This window comes from Heloderma suspectum, chromosome 13, assembly GCF_057233095.1.
Source record: "Heloderma suspectum isolate Gila_16-S chromosome 13, 16-S_ref, whole genome shotgun sequence".
NCBI lineage: Eukaryota > Metazoa > Chordata > Lepidosauria > Squamata > Helodermatidae > Heloderma > Heloderma suspectum.
The window spans coordinates 28378718-28397160 of record NC_139470.1 but is presented as its reverse complement, the minus strand read 5'-3'; the positions used below and the strand labels follow the sequence as shown (position 1 = coordinate 28397160).

Genomic DNA, 18443 nt, shown 5'->3' with positions numbered 1-18443 from the left:
CAGATACCGAAGCTGAAGCTCAAATATTTTGGCCACCTAATGTGAAGAGAAAACTCTCTGGAAAAGACCCTGATGCTGGGAAAGACTGAAGGCAAAAGGAGGTGGGGACGGCAGAAGATGAGTTGGGTAGATAGCATCACCGATGCAATGAATATGGACTTGAGCACGCTCCGGGAGAGAGCGCAGGAGAGGAAGACCTGGCGTGCTATGGTCCATGGGGTCACGAAGAGTCGGACACGACTGAACGACTGAACAACAACTTAAGTGGCCCCCTTAAACTCCACTCAGAACATGACTTCTGGAGCAGCGTCCCCAGACTACAATGTCCATCATCCCCAGCCAGTGTGGCAGTGGCTGTGGATGGTGGGCATTGTAGTATGGCCTGCAAACTTCTTCAATGTGGTGTAGTATGTAAACTGCATTCTAATATTTTGCAGAGGGAAAACCCCAGTTCTTATGCCTGGGACCCTTCCCCATTATGCATTGCTAAAGGATCTACTCTGTACTCTGCCTGAAGCCTGAAGGGTGTTCGTTCTTTCCATTAAAGAGATACTGGAAAAACATGGGTTGCCCTATAACATGATACCAAGAGTTCAAAGTATCCCCCTGCATCCACTATGTGCAAAATGGCGGGCCATGTGCACAGCCTGCTGCCTGATTGACTACACATTTATATAGCGTCCTTCCGCGTGCATGGCGCTTGACAGAGTCAACGAGGACAGAGCCCTGCCCCAAGAAGGTTGCAATGGAGTTCAACAGTGAAGGAAGCGGAGGGGAGGCAGCAGTGGGAGAGGTGTACGGGGTGTGCTATCCCTTCAGTTAGGCAGCTTAGGCTGAGTTACATGGGGCATGGGAACTCCAGGGCTGAGCCAAACGCTTCACGGAAAAGGTGGGCTTTGGGGAGGGATTTGAAGAAATGAGAGAGGTGGCTTCGTGGAGGCATTCTGGGAGGCTGCTTGAAGCACATGGGGCAGCAAGGGAGGAATGGGCAGGAGACCTTGAGACGGTGGAGGATGGAGGTGCTGGAGGGTAGAAGGGCAGGGACGAGCATCCGTGCGCAGGGATTCAGCTGCTTGGGGACTAGAGATGAGATGCACGCAGCCCTGCTAGGGTGGCCATGGGTCCTACTTTACAGAACACAGTCCTGGGTTCAAAGGCATCCTCTGTCAAATCCAACCCTGGTTTAAAGATAAAGAGCTTGAAGAAGAGCAAGCAGAGCGGGTCCTTGACGTTGCCCCATCTTCAGTTAAGACCTGTGCAGCAGGTACATGGGTCACCTGAACACTGTTCCCCACTCTGGTAAGCCATATGGCATTTCTATTTAAACGATAAGCATTATTTCTAAATGTGCATCTATACATATAGATCAGCATATGCAAAACAGTGTCCTTTGGGGGAGAGGTAACCCTTTGGGGGTTAAGTGGCCACCCTAAGCCCTACACAGAAATGTAACTACTAGAACAGCTTCCCCCAACATGGTGCCCACCAGATGTGTTGGGCCACAAAGCACATCATCCCCATCCAATGATGGGCACTGTAGCCCAACACATCTGGAGGGAGGCTGCCCTAGAGCAGGAAGGGGGAATGTGTGGTCCTCCAGATGTTATTGGACTGTAACTCCCATCATCCCTCCCACCACACATGGGAGTTGGAATCCAACATCTGGAAGGCCACACATTCCCCACCCCTGCTCTAGAGACTTTACAGAAGGCGCAGAACACTAAAGCATGAGAACTCACGGGCAACTTGTGCTAACTAGGCACCCCTGAAAGGCAAAAACAGGGCAGTGATTCACCAGAGACTAGGAAATCAGGACTGCCCCTATTAAAAAGAGACATTTGGAAAATATGAACACCACCTCTGGGCAAACAGGACAACACTTTAAAAGTGCATCAGTGGAAGTCACGGTTCATGTGAGTCTGGCCTAACCTATTCTGCAATGCCTTCAGGCCTCCTCGTGACTCTCTCCTCCCCACCCAAGGAAAGAAGACCTGGGAATCTTCTCTCCGCACCCTCAAAACTCTATGGGGTGGGGGAGTTGGGGCAAAGTGTGCAAGTAAAGGCAAAGCTGCTGGTGCTTTTCGAGTCGACAGCCTATTTCCTACAAGCTGTTGTAGCAGAGCAACTACAGTTCAAATCTCAGATACGCCATTCTCTTGGCCTACCTCATAGGGCTGTCTGCAATCATGCAGCTAAAGTGCTTTGAACACTTGGCACATGCAGTATAAATGTGAAGCATTAATTAATTAGTATGCTTGGCTGGCTTTTTTTTTTAATGTTTGGCAGAAGCCCTTGAAGGAATGCCGGCTGTCATAGGCTCACCAGCGTGTTGCTGAGATGATAGATCCCAGGGCATTAGCGCAATTAAACTGCACACATAGGAAGGAGCCAGCTGGCAACCTGGACCAGGTAAAGGTTCACTGCAGATGGGAGGAGGCTGTTTGGCTCAAGGGGGGCCCTGCACCCTCAGTACAGGAGAGACCTGGGTTGAAGGCAGCATGGCCCATGCACCCTGGCAGTCCCATTGCTTTTGTACCCCATGGACAGAAGTCCAATGAGCTACACCTGTCTTCATATATCTTATCTTTGTGTGTACTGTTTATTTGTGTGTTTTATGTAAAAAAATATAAACCTTTACACTGTATTTTATTTTTTTAACTGTAAGTCAATGTTTAATGTTTTAATCTTTGTAAACTGCCCAGGGAGCCTCGGCTATGGGACGGCATAGAAATGTAATAAATCATCATCATGGTGCAACTGAGACAGTCCTCCTCTGCCTCTAAGCACTGGCTCCTGCCATATGTTCCAACTGTCTCCGTTTTCTGGAATCTGTCCCTGCCAGGGGCATTGCTAGGTACTTAAAAAAAAAAAAAAGATCCGGGGCACAGTCACAGGTGTGCCCGTCTCTTCCAATGCCCATGGTCCCTGGTACATCGCTGTTCCTCATTTTGTCTTGGGGTGGGAGTGGGATTGCCTTGTTTAAATGTTGTCAGCACAACCTTCTTGAAGAGTTGTCCTTCATCTCCCTCCCTGGAGAGCAGCCAGGTGCCCTAACAGTACAGGAGGGCAGTCCTCTATTTGAAGGTGTCCTCTTTTTAATAGGCCATCCAGTCCAAGCCTGTTTTAAAGTCAAGGAGCCCTAAGGAGATACAGCAGCACAAGCCTTGGCGAGATGCATTGTATTTCTATTTATATGAGAGTTATTCATAAATTTGCATCTATACATATAAATTAGCGTATGCAAACAGTATGCAAATTGATGCCCTCTTTTTCTGTGTGATGCATCTCCTCCTTTTTGGTGATACATAAATGGCCACCCTACCTCCCCCTGGGTCTCTAGAAGTCAGATCTCCAAGTAAGCTGGCAGCAGCAGGAGATGCAGCTCATCTCTAGGGCATGGGGAGGTGAAGGCCCAGAACAAAACATTAACAGTGCGCAGCCTGCCGTTTCCCACTCTTCAGCTGCCGAGGTTCATCTTGAACCCTTTGTTTATTTCATCTTATTTGAGGGATGTATAACCCCACCACCCTTGCAATAAAATACCCAGGGCAGCACGCCAAAATTTCTAAAAATGCATCAGAACAAATTTGAAGCAGACAAATTAAAAATATGCAAAACTATACTAGTATAGTAAAAATAATAGACAATTTGTTGATAACAGATTGTAGGGCCATTTTCTTTTTCAAGGCTAATCATCTTCTTGGCTTTTAAATCGGTGAAGGGCAAGAGTGGTTGCAGAGCAAAAATTATTTCTTTATTTAACAATATTTATGCATCATTTCTAAGTGAGGTACAGAGGACAAGATTACCTTCCTGGGAATGTCTGTTGGAAAAGGTCTGTTGACACCTGTCTAATTTGTAATTGTAGGGAGTTCCAGAGAGTGGGACTTCTTCCAAGCCGTGATGGACTGGAGCTCTGAAATCTTGGGTACTACCAGGAGGGTACTCCTGATGAGTGCAGCAACTGAGCAAGCCGGTAGCACATCAGGGGATCTCTTAAGTATCCTGGTCTTGAGTCATTTAGGGCTTTTCAAAGTGCAGTCCTATGCATGTTTGCTGGGGATTGCACCTTGGCTGGGGCATGCTGGGAGTTGCAGGACTTTCTTCTGTCTAAACATGCATAGGATTGCACCCTTAAACAAGTACCAAAACCTTAAACCTGGTCCAGCAGCATACAGGCCAACAGTGCAGTTCCTTCAGCATAGGTGTAATATGCTGGCGATCAGCCACTCCCATTAGCAAATTAATCTAACATTGGAAGGGGCCTTGGACCAGGTCAGACTATATTTCCACCCAGTCCAGTGTTGTCTGCTCAAACTGGCAACAGTTCTGGGGGTCTCTGGCAAACACCAGAAACAATGTTTAGCCCAGCTTAGGTCGGAACAGCCTTTCCTTATTGCACACATCTTTGGAATGCTCTTAATAGATATCCATTATTTTCATTTTATACATGTGGCACTGAAGCCCAGGGCTAATGAGTGGCTTAGATTCAAGGCCCCCACCCAATCCCCCTACAATGAATCTAAGACTGGAATCCAGGACTTCCCTAAATCCACATCCAATGCTCTTTTCACTGGCTGTCTCAAATCAGTGCAATTTTCAGCTTGTTAGCACTCAGTGACCCAGTTCACACATAACGGAGGGGAATCATTCATTCATTAATTAACTCACTCACAATTTGCTGTGGCATGTGCTGGGTACTTGCCACGGCCATTTTGAATATTCAACCTCCAGTCGGGCCGATTGGGCCTAGCGGGGGTTGCTATGTGACGTCCAAGCCCAGACACTATAGGTTAATCATGGGTTAAACAACCCACAGATAGCCTACAATTAGTAGTTAGGTTAACTGTGGATTGTTTAACCCACGATTAATATACAGTGCCTGGTTTTGGACGGCACGTAGCAACCCCCGGTCGGCCCTATCAGGGGTTGATATTCAAAAAGGCTGAGGAACATATCCAGCACACACCACAGCAAATTGTGGGTTAATTAATTAACCCGCGATTTACCTCCATCACATGCCAAAAGCCCCAGTGTGAATTGTTCTGTTCAGGTCCCTTGTACTCCAACTCTGAATGGAGGCTCTTGATCCTTCAAAAAAACACGCACAACCTAGGCACATCAGGGGTGCTTCCAGGCAAGGCTGTTATAGCATCATTGCCATCCCTTGTTCAATAATAAGGAATAGTGGGGGTGGGGTGGGGAGAGATTATGCTAAAGTTAGTTTCTAGTCCTCAGTTCCTTATTTGCGTGAAATCCAACACAGACCGCAGTCAGTAAACTGAATAAGGACCTCATGTTTAAATGAACCTGCGTCCCAGATAAAGCTTAGGGTGACCCCACTTACTGTATATCCCCGTATTTGGGAGACTGTTCCGTTCAAGACAACCTTCTTGAATCAAATCAGACCCTTGGGCTCAGAAGGCAATCCCTGAGATGAGGAGAGGGACTTCTCGATTTTCATCCAAACCACTTTCCCATCTTTTGGAGGACACAGAGGTCCTCAATAGGGTGCAGATGCGTTGGACCCAATTACTGAACATGCCAATGCCCCCCTCGCCCTGGCAAAGTCTGAATCAATGCTTTCCCCAGTGTGCCAAGTGGACAGAGGGGCCCAGCTTTGGTTGTTTACAGGGGCACTGTTTAGAGAGAGGTATCAGCCGCCCCCCAACCACACACAATTCCAGACGGTATGTGGTTATTTGACAGGGACCCCTACATTTCTAGCCAATTTCTACACAGTGAATTACTACATCTATGAATCATAAAACCTGGCTTTACTGTTTAGTATACACAGCAGTAGCTTAAAAAGAAAAAAGCCGTGTGACCTGTTTAATATTGCAGAAGTTATTATGAAGTGGATAAAAAGGTGATCTTAAAAATACTCTCAAGAGTGTACTTTAAAGCTCCTTAAAAATGCTCTCTCGCTCTCTCTCCTTTACATAATATGCTCGCAATCCCATGCCAGCAATAAATCACACTGTGTTTAATGGAACTTTCTCCCGGGTAAGTATGCACAGAATTGCAGCCTTGATCATCCAAGAATGATCCTTTAAATCGTGCCCAGAATTTTGCACCCCACCACTATTAAAATATCTTTGCCCTCCCCTCTTACTGAAATGCACTCTCCTGCCCTCTGGGAACATGCTTTTTGCATAGGGAAAACACATGCAAAGCCTCACAGCACATGCAGCTTCCAGGGCAGAACTGGGCTCGCTTTGTCCTAAATCTACCACAGGCAGCACAGGACAATCCCACAAGGGAAAAACTGTAAAGCCACACAGATTCTGGCTTGCTTCGGGACAGAGGGCTCCTAATGCGAACCATCAGAAGGCATTATGGAGCAATTCCGCCTTTTTTTCCTTAATGGAATTTCCGTGTTAAGGGGAAAAAAGACGGAAGAAGCAGTAGGAAAGCACGGGAGGCTTCCTAGTGGAAGATGATGACATCCGGACACACGCACACACCATAAAATTCTATGAATGAGGCGATGGCAGTGGAGGCTGGTGCCTCCGTTGTCAGTGGGGCAGTAAATCTGCTCCAGGTTTCAGTCAAAACCAATCAGGACTCTAAAGGAGCTATCCAGCACCTTGGATAGCTCCTTTCGAGTTCTGACTGGTTTTGACTGAAACCCGGAATGGATTCACCATACCACTGACATCAGAGCCACCAGCTTCCACTGGGCGATGGCACAATAAACGCCTCCCCTGGAAGCGTCCCGAGGCGCCATGGCTGCTGCCCCCTCATGCCCCCTCATGCCCCCGCCTTTGGCATCTGCCCACACATCTAAAGGGCACACGTGCTCCAAAATCACATGGAGACCGCTGGCAACATTCACTGCAGCTCAAGAAGAAAATGTACTTTTCCCTGACTATGCGAATTAGCCATGCCCTCTTAGCAGCTATATAGAGACCCAGCATCACCCACTATTTCCGCCCCCCTGAAAGCATAGCACTGAATTGTGATTGTCATTTCCCCTTCCCTCCACCCACTCCCCTCTCGGATTTGCAATCTTTAACCTCGTTGAGGCGACCGCCTGTCAGCCTCCACATGTTGCGAGCAAACTTTCACAGCAGGGCGCTTTTTTGATCCCTGTAGGCTTCCAGGGCAACTTAGAATCCAACGTTCACCCCCGACAACAAGGACCGCGATGGAGAGGGTGAAACTAGCATGCTAGTCCTCACGCTCTCCCCATACAAGTTGCAAACACTCGACACTAAAGCCCAAATAGGGCACTCAGGAAAACCTGGGTTTAAATCCCTGTTCAGCCATGTAGCTCGTTGGTAACCTTGGGCCGGTCATTCTCTCTCACCTACCTCGCAGGGTTGTGGTGAGGATAAAGGGGCTGGGAAGAACCAAGTATCCTTCCCACAGCCATGTAAGAAAAAGGGGATAAATGAAAAATATACAGTCACGGCCCACAAATGTTGCCTTGGCTTACTCGCCAGCTGTTATTTGTGGCCTTCACCAATCTCCTCCCCTGAATCGTCTGGCATGCGCAGAGGGGTCGGGAGAGAGGCAAGGACTTCTCTTATTTGTGAGGCAATGAAGAAGGTAAGAAACAGCGAGCAAGCATCTCTGCTGCTGCTCGGAAGGGAGCCCTGTTGTTTCTTACCTGTTTGGAAAATTCAGTGGAAAGGAAACCTGTGGGGGCAAGAGATGTGCATGGTGCTGGGTGTCCTGCTTGTCAGATGGCACTCGCCCCAGGCGAGCTGGCAAGTGGATGTATAGGGCACCTGCATAAAATGCTTACTACAGAAATAAGGTTTATAATGTGGCTCTCTAACTCCACATTGGAAATTTAGGGTCAGCAGGATGGCAAGTCTGCTTTTAACACCAAAACAAGGTGCATGGGTGAGGGGTATTGACCCCCCCTTCCTTATCTCCCCAGTCCAGGAACCAATGTCACCAGGGCACAGACACGCAATAGCCGTAACCTACTTCAGCCTTCCTCCCTGGCTGGCTGGAGGATACTGGTGGTCGTATTCCAAGCATCTGAAGTTTAGGGAGGCCTGAAACAGGTGAATAGTAATTTTCCCTCTCCCCGGAAGGAGCCTGTAAACCAGCTCTTGGGGTTGGGGTGAGTAAGGATCTCTAGCGCAGAGTTCTACACCCCCTCCCCAAAGCACAACCCCCAGGCTTCTGGGAGGGGGAACCCATGCTTGAATTGCAGTGGGCCTCAAGGGGTCCCAGTCCCCTTATATACTGCATTTAGCGGGGCGGCAGGGGGGAGGCAATGGTTTAGTTAAAATTGTGAGGGTGGGTTATAGATTGCATTAAGACAGGTGTGTTGAAGCTCTTCCCCATTTTGGAGAAGCTCCCGGGGGCCACATTCCAGTGGTGGGCAGGGCCAAAGGGAAAAGGGGCAAAAATAACAAAAATACCAGCTATGTTGTAGCTTAAAGCTCTTACCGCCAGCAGCTAAGCCTTAGGAGAGGCATTTGGCCTTTTAGGAATGGGGGCAGGGGGATATATACTGCACAAAAGTGGAGAACCACCAGAGAATCGGTGGCGGGGGGCCGGGAGGGTTCAGACCGGGGAAGGGAAGGGGCCACCTGGGGCCTGGGATTCCCCACCTCTGCATTAAGACCTTCCCTAACTTCCACCCACCCCATAATTCAAGTACTGGAGAAAACCACAGCAGGCAAACTGGTATAAAGATAGTCCTGGCCCATGTTTGTTGTATAAACATGGCCTCAGTTGCTTCAGGGTCAGCTCGCCTGTCCTCACCCTCCTTCATAATGCAAACTTCGTGCTCCCCTCCCCTCTGCCTGCCCCCCTCCCGCTGCCCCCCAACCCGGCCCAGTTCCCCGACCCCGTCCTATCCACGCCCCCTCACCGAAACGCGTTGTCCTGCTTGGGGTGGGACTTGCCGAGTCTCACCAGCACGCTTTCTTTGGAGTTCATGTTGCTGCTGCTCAGGTCGTGGGACTTGGGGGAGTGCTTGACCCTGGTGATCGAGACGAGCTCCTCAGACTCAGCCTTTGAGAGCATGGAGGACTTGGAAGGGCAGACCCTTCCACTGGAGAGGAACTCGCTGGAAACGGCCTTGGGGAGGGGGACGAGGCGGTGGGACGAGCCAGACCTGCTCAGGCAGATGTGGTCACTGGATTCGGCCTTGGGGAGAGTGTCCTTCAGCTCCACCGCAGCCAGGATACCCGAGCTCATGGGGTCCAAGGTGCAGAGGTCTGGGAGCAGGCCCCTGCTGGGCGACTGGCTCAGTTTCACGGAGGGAGACATGTTGGAAAGGGAGGGGGAGCTGCCAGATGCCGGGGACAGCGGCCTCAGTTCTACTGGGGAACGCAAAGTTGGGGTGCTGAACCCCTGGGCCCCGCTGGAGCCCTCCGGCTGCGCTCTGCTGATCTCCAAAGAGAGCGGCTGGTTTGGTCGGCCAGCTGTCCACTCCTCGAAACCCGTGTGGCGAGACCCGTCGGGCTGCAGCCGAACGTGGAAAGGGTCAAAGAGGGAGTCGGGCCTAGTGGCACTTGGCGTGTTCCCTCCGGCATAAGTGGCATTGCTGGACCCCTCGGGCTGGTACCGGGCAGTCCCATCCGAGCTGAACTGGTTGGCGACAGGAGAGAACAGCCCCGGCGACACCAGCCCCACGATGCTGCCCCGAGGCGACACAGGCTGAGGCGCGATGGGGGAGGGGGGGCCTTGATCCACGTTGCCGCGGTGGCTCAAATCCACCTTGGAGAAGGAAAATGCACATTAGGCAGTTGTGTGGCACACGAGGCCGTGTTATTTGCTGTCCTAATCTCCGTGCGAAGCTATCCACACCCCTTGGCGACATTCAAGATTTGCCGTAAGCAAACAGTCCGGCAGGACGCTGTCCTGCACAAGCCCCCGCCAAACCGGATGGAACTTGACCGGACTGGGGAGACCAAGGTTCAAATCCCCACTCGGCCAAGAAACTCACTGGGTGACTCTCAGCCTAGGCTACCTCTCAGGGTTGTTGTGAGGATAAACCAGAGAGGAGGAGGATCATGCATGCCGCTTTATTTATTTTATTTATTGCATTTATATCCCACCTTTTTTCCTCTTGCAAGGAACCCAAGGCGGCTTATATTAGCCTCCTCCTCCTCTCCATTTTATCCTCACAACCACAACCCTGTGAGGTAGGTTGGGCTGAGACAAAGTCACCCAGTGAGCTTCCATGGCCGAGTGGGGACTAGAACCCGGATCTCCCGGCTCCCAGTCCAGCACTCTAGCCACTATACCAATCTGGCTTTGGGTTAAAAGGTGGGATATAAATGTAACAAATAAATACATCAAATCTTAGGGTGCCCTCTTCTGACATCTGCTAGGATCACATTTCAGAGAATCTGCCTCCTTGAGAGGCCTTGTTTGCTGCGCCATAAGTATAGCACTGGAGAAACTGGTGCTCCTGTATTATTTCTTCTGGCCCTGTACATCTTCTCCATCACAAGCCCCACTAGAGTGAATGCGACTGGTGGCCAAGGTTCACGGTTCACGCCAATGGAGCACACGCAGGAGAACTGCAGAGCTGATTGTGCCCTTTAATGGACATCTATCTCCTGCTCTGACATCCTTAATGGCACCCCCCAACATCTGGTGGCTTGCCTTGGCTCAAGGTAGGCCCACCTCCAATTCAGCCTACCAATGCAGAAACTACATCAACTACACCATGATGATGGCAACATCCATCCCACTTACTTGTAGCTCCCAGTGGTGGTCAGAGGGTGTCCCATGCCTCTGTGTACAAAGGATGCGCTTTGGGGAGATACCGTAAACATGCTTGTTTGTTCATTTATTAAAGCTATTTAAGTTAGTGGCCCACACAGCATCAAGTGGCAATGAGTTCCGGGGGGTAATTGCTGCATGAATGCCTTCTGATTTGAGACAATCCTCTCCCAGTGTTCAGTGACAATTAGGACTCACTTTTGTGGGGGCCCTTTATACCATGGTTTCCAGGGCTGGCATCAAAGGTGGGCATGGACAGGCACCCTTGGACTTGCTGCTTCTCTTCGCCCTCACAACCTGCTTGCTCACCTGCCTCTTGCTCTGGCCCAGACCACAGAGGTGGCGAGGAGGAGGAGTGGGAGATGCCGCAGCCCGCTTGCCCCCTGGCTCTCTGCCTGTCAAGCAAGCAAGCGGGGGCAAGGAGGAGGAAGAGGAGGAGGAGCGAGAGCAGCTGGTGAACATGGGAGTGAGAAGGGGGGCACCGAGGATGTCTTGTCCAAGGGCCCTCCTGGCACCACCAGCTATTCCAGGTGGATCTCGCGCTCCCTGGCCACATGTGGGTCAGCTCAGGGAAACCAGCTACTTCCAACATTCCCCTTATATTCCTTATAGCTCAGGAATGGTTATTGTGAACCTAGCCGTCTCTTCTGGAGGTTTAACAGGCCCCACTCCATGCTTTCCAGCCAGTGCAGTACCTGAATCCATCCCACCTGAAAGGTCTCAAGGCCTTCGTCTGAGGAGTCACTTTCCATGCCGCCATGCCCAGCTTCTCCTGGTGGCTGGGGGTTGGCTGCCCATGCCCGTGTCCAACAGCCATGGAACTTTGGCGCCGGGGGTTCTCTCTCCGGAGCAGGAGGCTTTGGCCACTCATCAGCAGGCCAGGAAGGGACTCGAGGGGGCAGGATCCTCAGCATTCGGGAAGACTAAGGCAGGAAAGGCTCCACCCAGGGGCCTCATTGGCCACTTCAAAGATTTGGGGGTGGGGCATCTTCCATTGGTATCAGTGGAAGGGTTAGTTCACTTCCCCCCAGCTTCATTGCAATGTGAGGGGGGCACCAGTACACAAGGAAGGGAAGGGTTGCCTCCACTGTGATCCCTCTGTAAATACCCCCCTGCCCCCACGCCTGATAACTAAGCTTAGTGAAAATCTCCTCTTGGCACCAATGGGAGGATTTTTCTCCCAAAATTAATTGCCCTCTTGGGGGGGGAGGTGTTGGGGGCATTGCAGCATGTGGGAAGGGGGGCAAATCCTTCCCTCCCTGCTGCACTCCCTCTAGAAAATTGCCCCCTCCATGGTAATTAACCTGGGCAGGGGGAGTCTTCAGTTTGCACCAATGGACACTTCAGTCTCTGGGTAACAGATCCAGGGCCAAAGGAAATAGATTTGGGGCTAGCAATGCCCCTGCCCCCATCCCTCTAGCATCAGAAGCCAAGAGCCCCCACAGATTGCCGCTGCCTGCTTATCAATGCCCATCTCAAAAGGTGCCTTCAGAAAATGGTTGGTGTGGCACAGTTAGGCATTAGCCCTGGTTTTGATACAGCTGGGCTAGAATTCAGCCCACTGGGTGCCCTTGGACAAGCCATTCGTTCCACCCTCAGTCGGGACCTGTTTTGCTTAATCTACCTTGCAGAGTTGCTGTGCAAAATGACACATTTGTTTTCTAAAACAGTCGTGCCACTTTTCTGTTTAAAATACACAGTGCAGTGTGCAATATGCAAAACCACCATGCCCAGCTGTAACTTGACTTTATGTACATGGAACATCACTTGCTCAGATTCTTCCCTCCCTCTATTGTTTCCCCACTGAGGATGTTAAATTGTAGGCTCTGTGGGAGCAAGGGCCTGTCAAGGTTGCTCAGGTGAGTTCCATGGAGACTGATGGCACCGTATAAATACAACTTGTTTATTCCAGCCACAAACAAAGCAAAATTATATTACGTCTTAGTGTGGATTTAAACTGTAAGCAGCTTTGAAAAGCAGGAAATTATTATTGTTATTGTTGTTATTTATCCTTCTGTCTCACCCTCCCTCCAAGATGCTGGGGGGGGGGTGTACAGGATTCTCAGGGTAGGTTAGGATTCGGCTGGGGGATGGTGAGGGGTTCAAGCTCACCCAGTGAGATTCATGAGCCAACGTTTTCCGACCTGGTGCTCTCCAGAAGTATTGGACTGCAACCCCCATAATCCCACAGGCAGTGGATTATGGGAATCATAGACAGTACAACACATCTGGAAAGCACCTACACACTGTAAGAAGAACATGGATTCTTCATCACTGAACACATCCATGTTCTGTGCAGGGGAAAAGACTTGACAAAAGTCTTGCGCGGCCCCAGAGAGCTTGGTGCCTGAGGCAGAAAAACCAAAGGGCACTTCTGTTACCCATAGGCAGCGGTACCCCATAGAGGCACAGTCCATGGGCAAGTTCCCCCATGCAAGCCCCATGGATACAAAAGGGCAGCTGCACAGCTCCCATTTGTATCCAAGAGAAGAACTTCCCCATGGATCGTGGCTCCATGGGTCAGAGGTGTCCTTCTGCCACGCTGCCGCACCTTGACGGCACCCCAGGCCCGCCGCCTCGCCCTCACTATCCCCACTGCAGGCAGAAGGGAGGGTCTCCTGCTTACTGCCCTTGCGTCATCATGCTCTGGCCACAGCAGGTGAATTTACAGCACGGAGGGTGAGGACTGGCCGCTCAGCAGCTTGGTGCATCGCGCTCATCTGTTCTCTTCGATGACTCCGGCACCTTCCCTCCACCCCCTCATCACTGGAACTCCCCAAACGCTTCAGTCAGCCTTCCCCAATCCAGCAGCCTCCAAATGTGTTCAACCACTACACCTCCCATCATCCTCAACCACCCGGCTGGGCAAGATGGGCGCTGCAGTAGTACAACACATCTGGAGGGCCCAAGGTCGGGGAAGGCTAACCTCAGAGGTGCCGTCTGTCTCTTCCCCTCTCAATCCCAGCTCAAAGCATAACCTCTTTAACCCCCTAAATATATGCAACCGCACACACTCGGTTGCCAGCTTTTTTACCCGCCCATCCTCCTGCGCCTTTAACGACAGCTAGATCCCCAGAGACATTCGCAGCTGATCATTTCCCTCTTCACTTTTTGATTTCGGCACACCAACTGAAAGGTGCAAGAGCAGCGGCCTGTTTTATTTTTAATGATCAGTTGGCCGCCCTATCTCCGGCTCGCCCTCAGTTGACTTCCGCCCCCTTTCCCACAGTCTAAATTTAGATTTGCACATTCCTTGGGCCAGGAGCCTGCCTTCCTCTTATGTCAGGCATCCCCAATCTGGGGCCCTCTGGATGTTTGGGGCTTCAGCTCCTATCAGCCCCAGCCAGCAGGGCCTGTGGTCAGGGATGCTGGAAGTTGTAGTGCAGGTTGGCAGAGGCTGGCTTTTGTTGTCCTGTACAGGGACAAAAAGAGCCACTTTGTAAAGGAGATTCACACACAAACACACACAGCGTTTGGGAGCGGAACACCAGGTAACCGGAGTAACCCATTTCTAGTGAGATGGGAAGCTGCAGTGTACCAGGACAGAACGTTTGTCCATCAAGCACAGCATTGTCTACTGACTGGTAGCAGCAGCTCTTGGCAGCCTCCTCCAGATGGCTTTGCCCTCAGCTGCTACCCAGTGGAGGCTGGGGGCTCCGAGGTCAGTGGGGTGGTAAATCCACTCCGGGTTTTAGTCACTACCAGTCAGAACTCTAAAGGAGCTATCTGAAGCGCCTTGGATAGCCCCTTTCCAGTTCTGACTGGTTGTGGCTGAAACTCGGAGTGGATTTACTGCCCCACTGACCTCGGAGCCCCCAGCCTCCACTGCTGCTTCCTGACCCTGTGACTTCCGCAGTGCTGAGAGGTCTGTGCTGTCCTCAGTTCTTGTTGCCATGAACGAGCACCGCGCTTATTGTACATACATTTAAGCTTTAGCATAATTACCACAGTCCAGTCACCTCCGACCTGGCGCCTTCCAGTTGTGCTGGATTACATCTCCCATCATTCCCAGCCAGCACATCCAATGGCTGGGCATGATGGGCATTGCAGTCCAACATACCTGGAGGGCACCAGGTTAGGGAAGGCTATCGCAGCCCATCGTTTGGGCATTGCCTTTCCCTCTGACCTCACCACTTACTGAATGCCTTTGCTGAAGCTTTTGTCTGTGAAACAAACACGGTAATCTGTCCCACAACAGATTACCGTGGCTACCCCTTCACAGACCTCCAAAGCTGGATATGCCCAGGATGGGACAGGGGTGGCATTGCACGTGGTACTCGGCCACTGAGACTGGGCCACAGCGAACTTGTGCCTGTGCTTGAAAGTCCCATCGGAAGCCGGGTTGTGGCGGCTGCAGGGTACGAGAGAAGTGCCCTCTGCACATGCTCGAAAGCACTTCCCTGTTGATGGTGATTCACTTGTCTCTGGGCCCCTGGACCTGGACCTGAGGATGAGCTGCAGGACTCAAATTAAGCCCTGCGCGGCCTAGGCAGAGCAGAGGTACCTTCATCCCTCGCTAGGGTGGAATAGGGAGCCCGGACAGGCAGCGCTTTCAAAGCCACAGCGCAACCTGGCCAACCACCCCCTCCCAGCCTCAGCAGGGGTCAGCAGCACCCATCCTACACCCCACCCCACCCCGACCATCAAGGAGACCAAAGGAGGCATTTTCGATGCTGCCTCCATCCGTCAAGGGCTCGTTAATCCTTCAAAAAGGACAAACAACCCTTCTCCAGAACTCTGTCCTTCGAAAGCACCCCTTGGGTAGACCCCCCCGCCCCCATCTTCATAGATGGGTCTCTTTCGAGGCCAAACACTAGCTGCTCCTGCCTCAGTTTCCCATCTGTTCGTAGCAGGGCCACAGAAAGCGCTCGCCAAGACTCAAGCCAGGAGGGCGGCGGGGCATGGCTCGTCTCCCGCGGGCCCGTCTCCCGCGCAGCCCCGCCGTGCCCTTCATTTCCCCTCTCGCTCCCGCGCTGCCAGGGTGGCTGCAACTCCCGACAGCGCTGACAGTGGCGAAGTGAAGGCCGTCCCCTTCAGGCTCCCTCCGCAGAAAAGCCTCCTCTCCTCTCCTCTCCTCTCCTCGCCCGCCCTCTCCCCCGCCCGGGCCCGCCTCTCTGCCAGGTAGGCAGTCACCTCCGCACCCTTGCCCTGGTTCGTCCAAAGGAGGAAGGAAGCAGAGAGGGGTGCAGAGGGCAGGCAAGCTGCCTTCGCTCCCAGCGGGCGGGCGCGGGGGGCATTGCTCAACGGCGCGGGCTGCGACCTGCGAAGCCCTCCGCAGCCATTGCGTGCAGCCCCGCTGGCGCTCCCGCGGGCAGGGGGGAGAGGGAGGGGAGGAGGGCGCAGCGCGGCACAGGCTCAGCGAGAGAACTTGGGCAGGAGGGCTTAGCCGGGGGCTGGCGAGGCCACCTGCCGGCAGCCAGGGAGGCCGGCCGCGCAGGTGTGGGACCAGCTGGCTCACCTGGCGACATGTGGGAGAGGGGAGCCCCCGGAAAGACCCGCCACTTCCACAACGCCCCCGAACAGAGGCCGACGAGGCGTGCCCTCATTTGCGGATCTCCCTCTGCCTTTTCTCCTTGCCTTACAGCAACCCGCCTCCGCTGAACGTGTAAGCCGTTTGCGGGCAGAGACCTGCTCTTCGCAGGTGCCGCTCAGAGCGCTCCACTCCACATCACACACTGATGGCGGGGCGAGGACATTGCCGCAGAATTCTCGCAGCAGCGGCAGCGAAAAGGAAGGCGCGAAGACACGGCAGCCTTAGGAGAGCTGGGTGGCTTGAAATCCGGGCGGGGGGCGGGGGAGGCTCCTTTCTGTCGCTGCCCCCCTGCCCCATCATGCGCAAGGACAACCTGGAATCTGGGGCGGGGAGGAGAGGAGAGGAGAGGAGAGGAGAGCCAGGCGCCTCCTGCCAAGGCGTCCCAGAGCGGCTCTCCCTCCGCCCGCACCCCAGAGTCTCGCTCCAACGGGGAAAACCCGTCGCGCCCCTACCCAGAAAACGGGCACCTGGGCTGTCGGGCTTCAGCCGCACACGTGTCGGAAGCTCCGGGTGGGGAGGGGGGTCTTCCAGCTTGCGCTCCTGGGGCGCACGTCGGCTGCCCGAGCAAACCAACCAACCCCCCCCCCCCCCGTGCAGTCGTGCAGTCACAGACGCGCGCGCGCGCAGCCCCGGCGCGTGCAGAGGGGTCCAGAGCGGCGTGAGCCCCGCCGACCTCCCCTCGGGGCCCCGGACGCTCCTCCTGTCGGGCCCGACTGCGCCCGTTTCCCCGGAGGGATGAGCGAGACAGCCCGGCCCTGCTCCGCGGGGGGAGCCGCCAGCCTCGCCAGGACGGGCCCGCGACTCGAGGCCCCTCGCGCGCGGGCCCCGGGGCCCCCTGGCGGCTGGCGGCTGCGGTGTCGGGGGCTCCGCACCCGCTCCGGGCTCCGGCCAGAGCCCCGACGGAGCTGTCCGAGGTGCTGAGCCCGTGGCGGGGTGCTGGACCCACTCGGCGCCTCGGCAGCTCCTTCGCCGCTCCGCCGGAGACCCAGCGAGGACCCCCCGGGTCCAGCCGCCTCCCCTGCCCGAGCGGCCCCCGCGGCGGCCCGGGGCTCCGGGAGGGGCTCGACCGCCGCCCCGCCTGCCTCGCGCGCTGCCCCCGGGCGCCGTCGCCGGGGGGGGGGCGCTGTGCGGGCCGGCGGGCGGGCATCGCCACTGGCTCGGCGGAGGCTGCCTCGCCCGGCCCGGCCCGGCCCGGCCCGGCCCGGTCCGGTCCTCACCTTGCGCCGGCTGCCGGGCTCGGCGGCCGCCGAGGCTGCGCGGCCCCGGCTCAGCGCCTGCCTCCGGCTGCTGTTGCTGGCCGGCTGCTCCATCCCGGCTCGCCGCCGCCGCCGCCGCCGCCGCCTTCTCCGCGTCTGCCGAGGCTGAGCGCCCGCCGGCCCGCCCAGCCCTGGCGTCATCCGCCCGCCAACCTGCTGGAGGATTTAAAGGCGCACGAGCCCGCGGCCCGCGCACGATCTGCCGCCTTTTCTTTCTCCGTGCAAGTTTCTAGACCTCACGGCTGCGCTCCAAAGCACGGTGGGCGAAGGCTCGGCGAAATCGCAGGAGCCCAACGGGATGGCCAGTGCTGGGAGAGAGACCTGTGTGCCCTGGTCCATCCTTTTCTTCCCCCTCCTTCTCCTCCTCCATCACTAGAAAAGCCAACCCTGGAGGTTCCACAGAGCTGTCTGGAGTGGAGTAGCAGCTATTGACTGAGTCCCCTTTTAAAGGCAGCTGAGCCCTCACTGCATCTCGTGACAGTAAAATCCATAAATCAATTCCTTTTGTCTGTCCTGGATCTCCTGCCAGTCAGTTTCATTGGATTTCCCCAAATTCTAGTCACTCTGAAGCTTTTAATCTCATAACTTCGTTGCTCTCCAGGCCTGGCCCAAGACATTTCGCTGCCTGGTGTAGAATAATAAATGCTGCTTCACCCCCACCCACCCCGCCCTAGTCAAGGTGTATAGAACCCAAGGCTGGCCAAGTTATTTTGACACCTGAGACAGACAATCCCACAAGTGCTTCTTCCTGGGGGTAGAAATGCAGTAATAATAAATATTTGCTGCCCTTTCTTGACACCCAAATCTGCTCCCTGAACTGCCTCATTCTGCCTAATGGTAGGGCTGGCCCTGCTGCTCTCTTATTACGCCTCCCTCTCCTTTCTCCTCCTATCACTCCATTTTATTGTTTATACTTCAAACTAGGTCACTGGATGAAAGGGAGGAAGGGG

At 53.8% G+C, this 18443-nt stretch overlaps 1 protein-coding gene across 1 annotated transcript in view; it reads right to left on the bottom strand.

The window, feature by feature from the left end:
* Positions 1-17585, bottom strand: part of INPP5J (inositol polyphosphate-5-phosphatase J) — a 66524-nt gene extending 48939 nt beyond the window's left edge. Inside the window, exons 1-2 of the mRNA XM_084819540.1 lie at positions 17455-17585; positions 8840-9690 (exon numbers count right to left, since the gene is read on the bottom strand). Coding sequence (XP_084675666.1) covers positions 8840-9690; positions 17455-17547 — 944 coding nt within the window. The 5' untranslated portion in view covers positions 17548-17585. The remainder of the gene's footprint in view (positions 1-8839; positions 9691-17454) is intronic.
* Between the last annotated feature and the right edge of the window lie 858 nt (positions 17586-18443).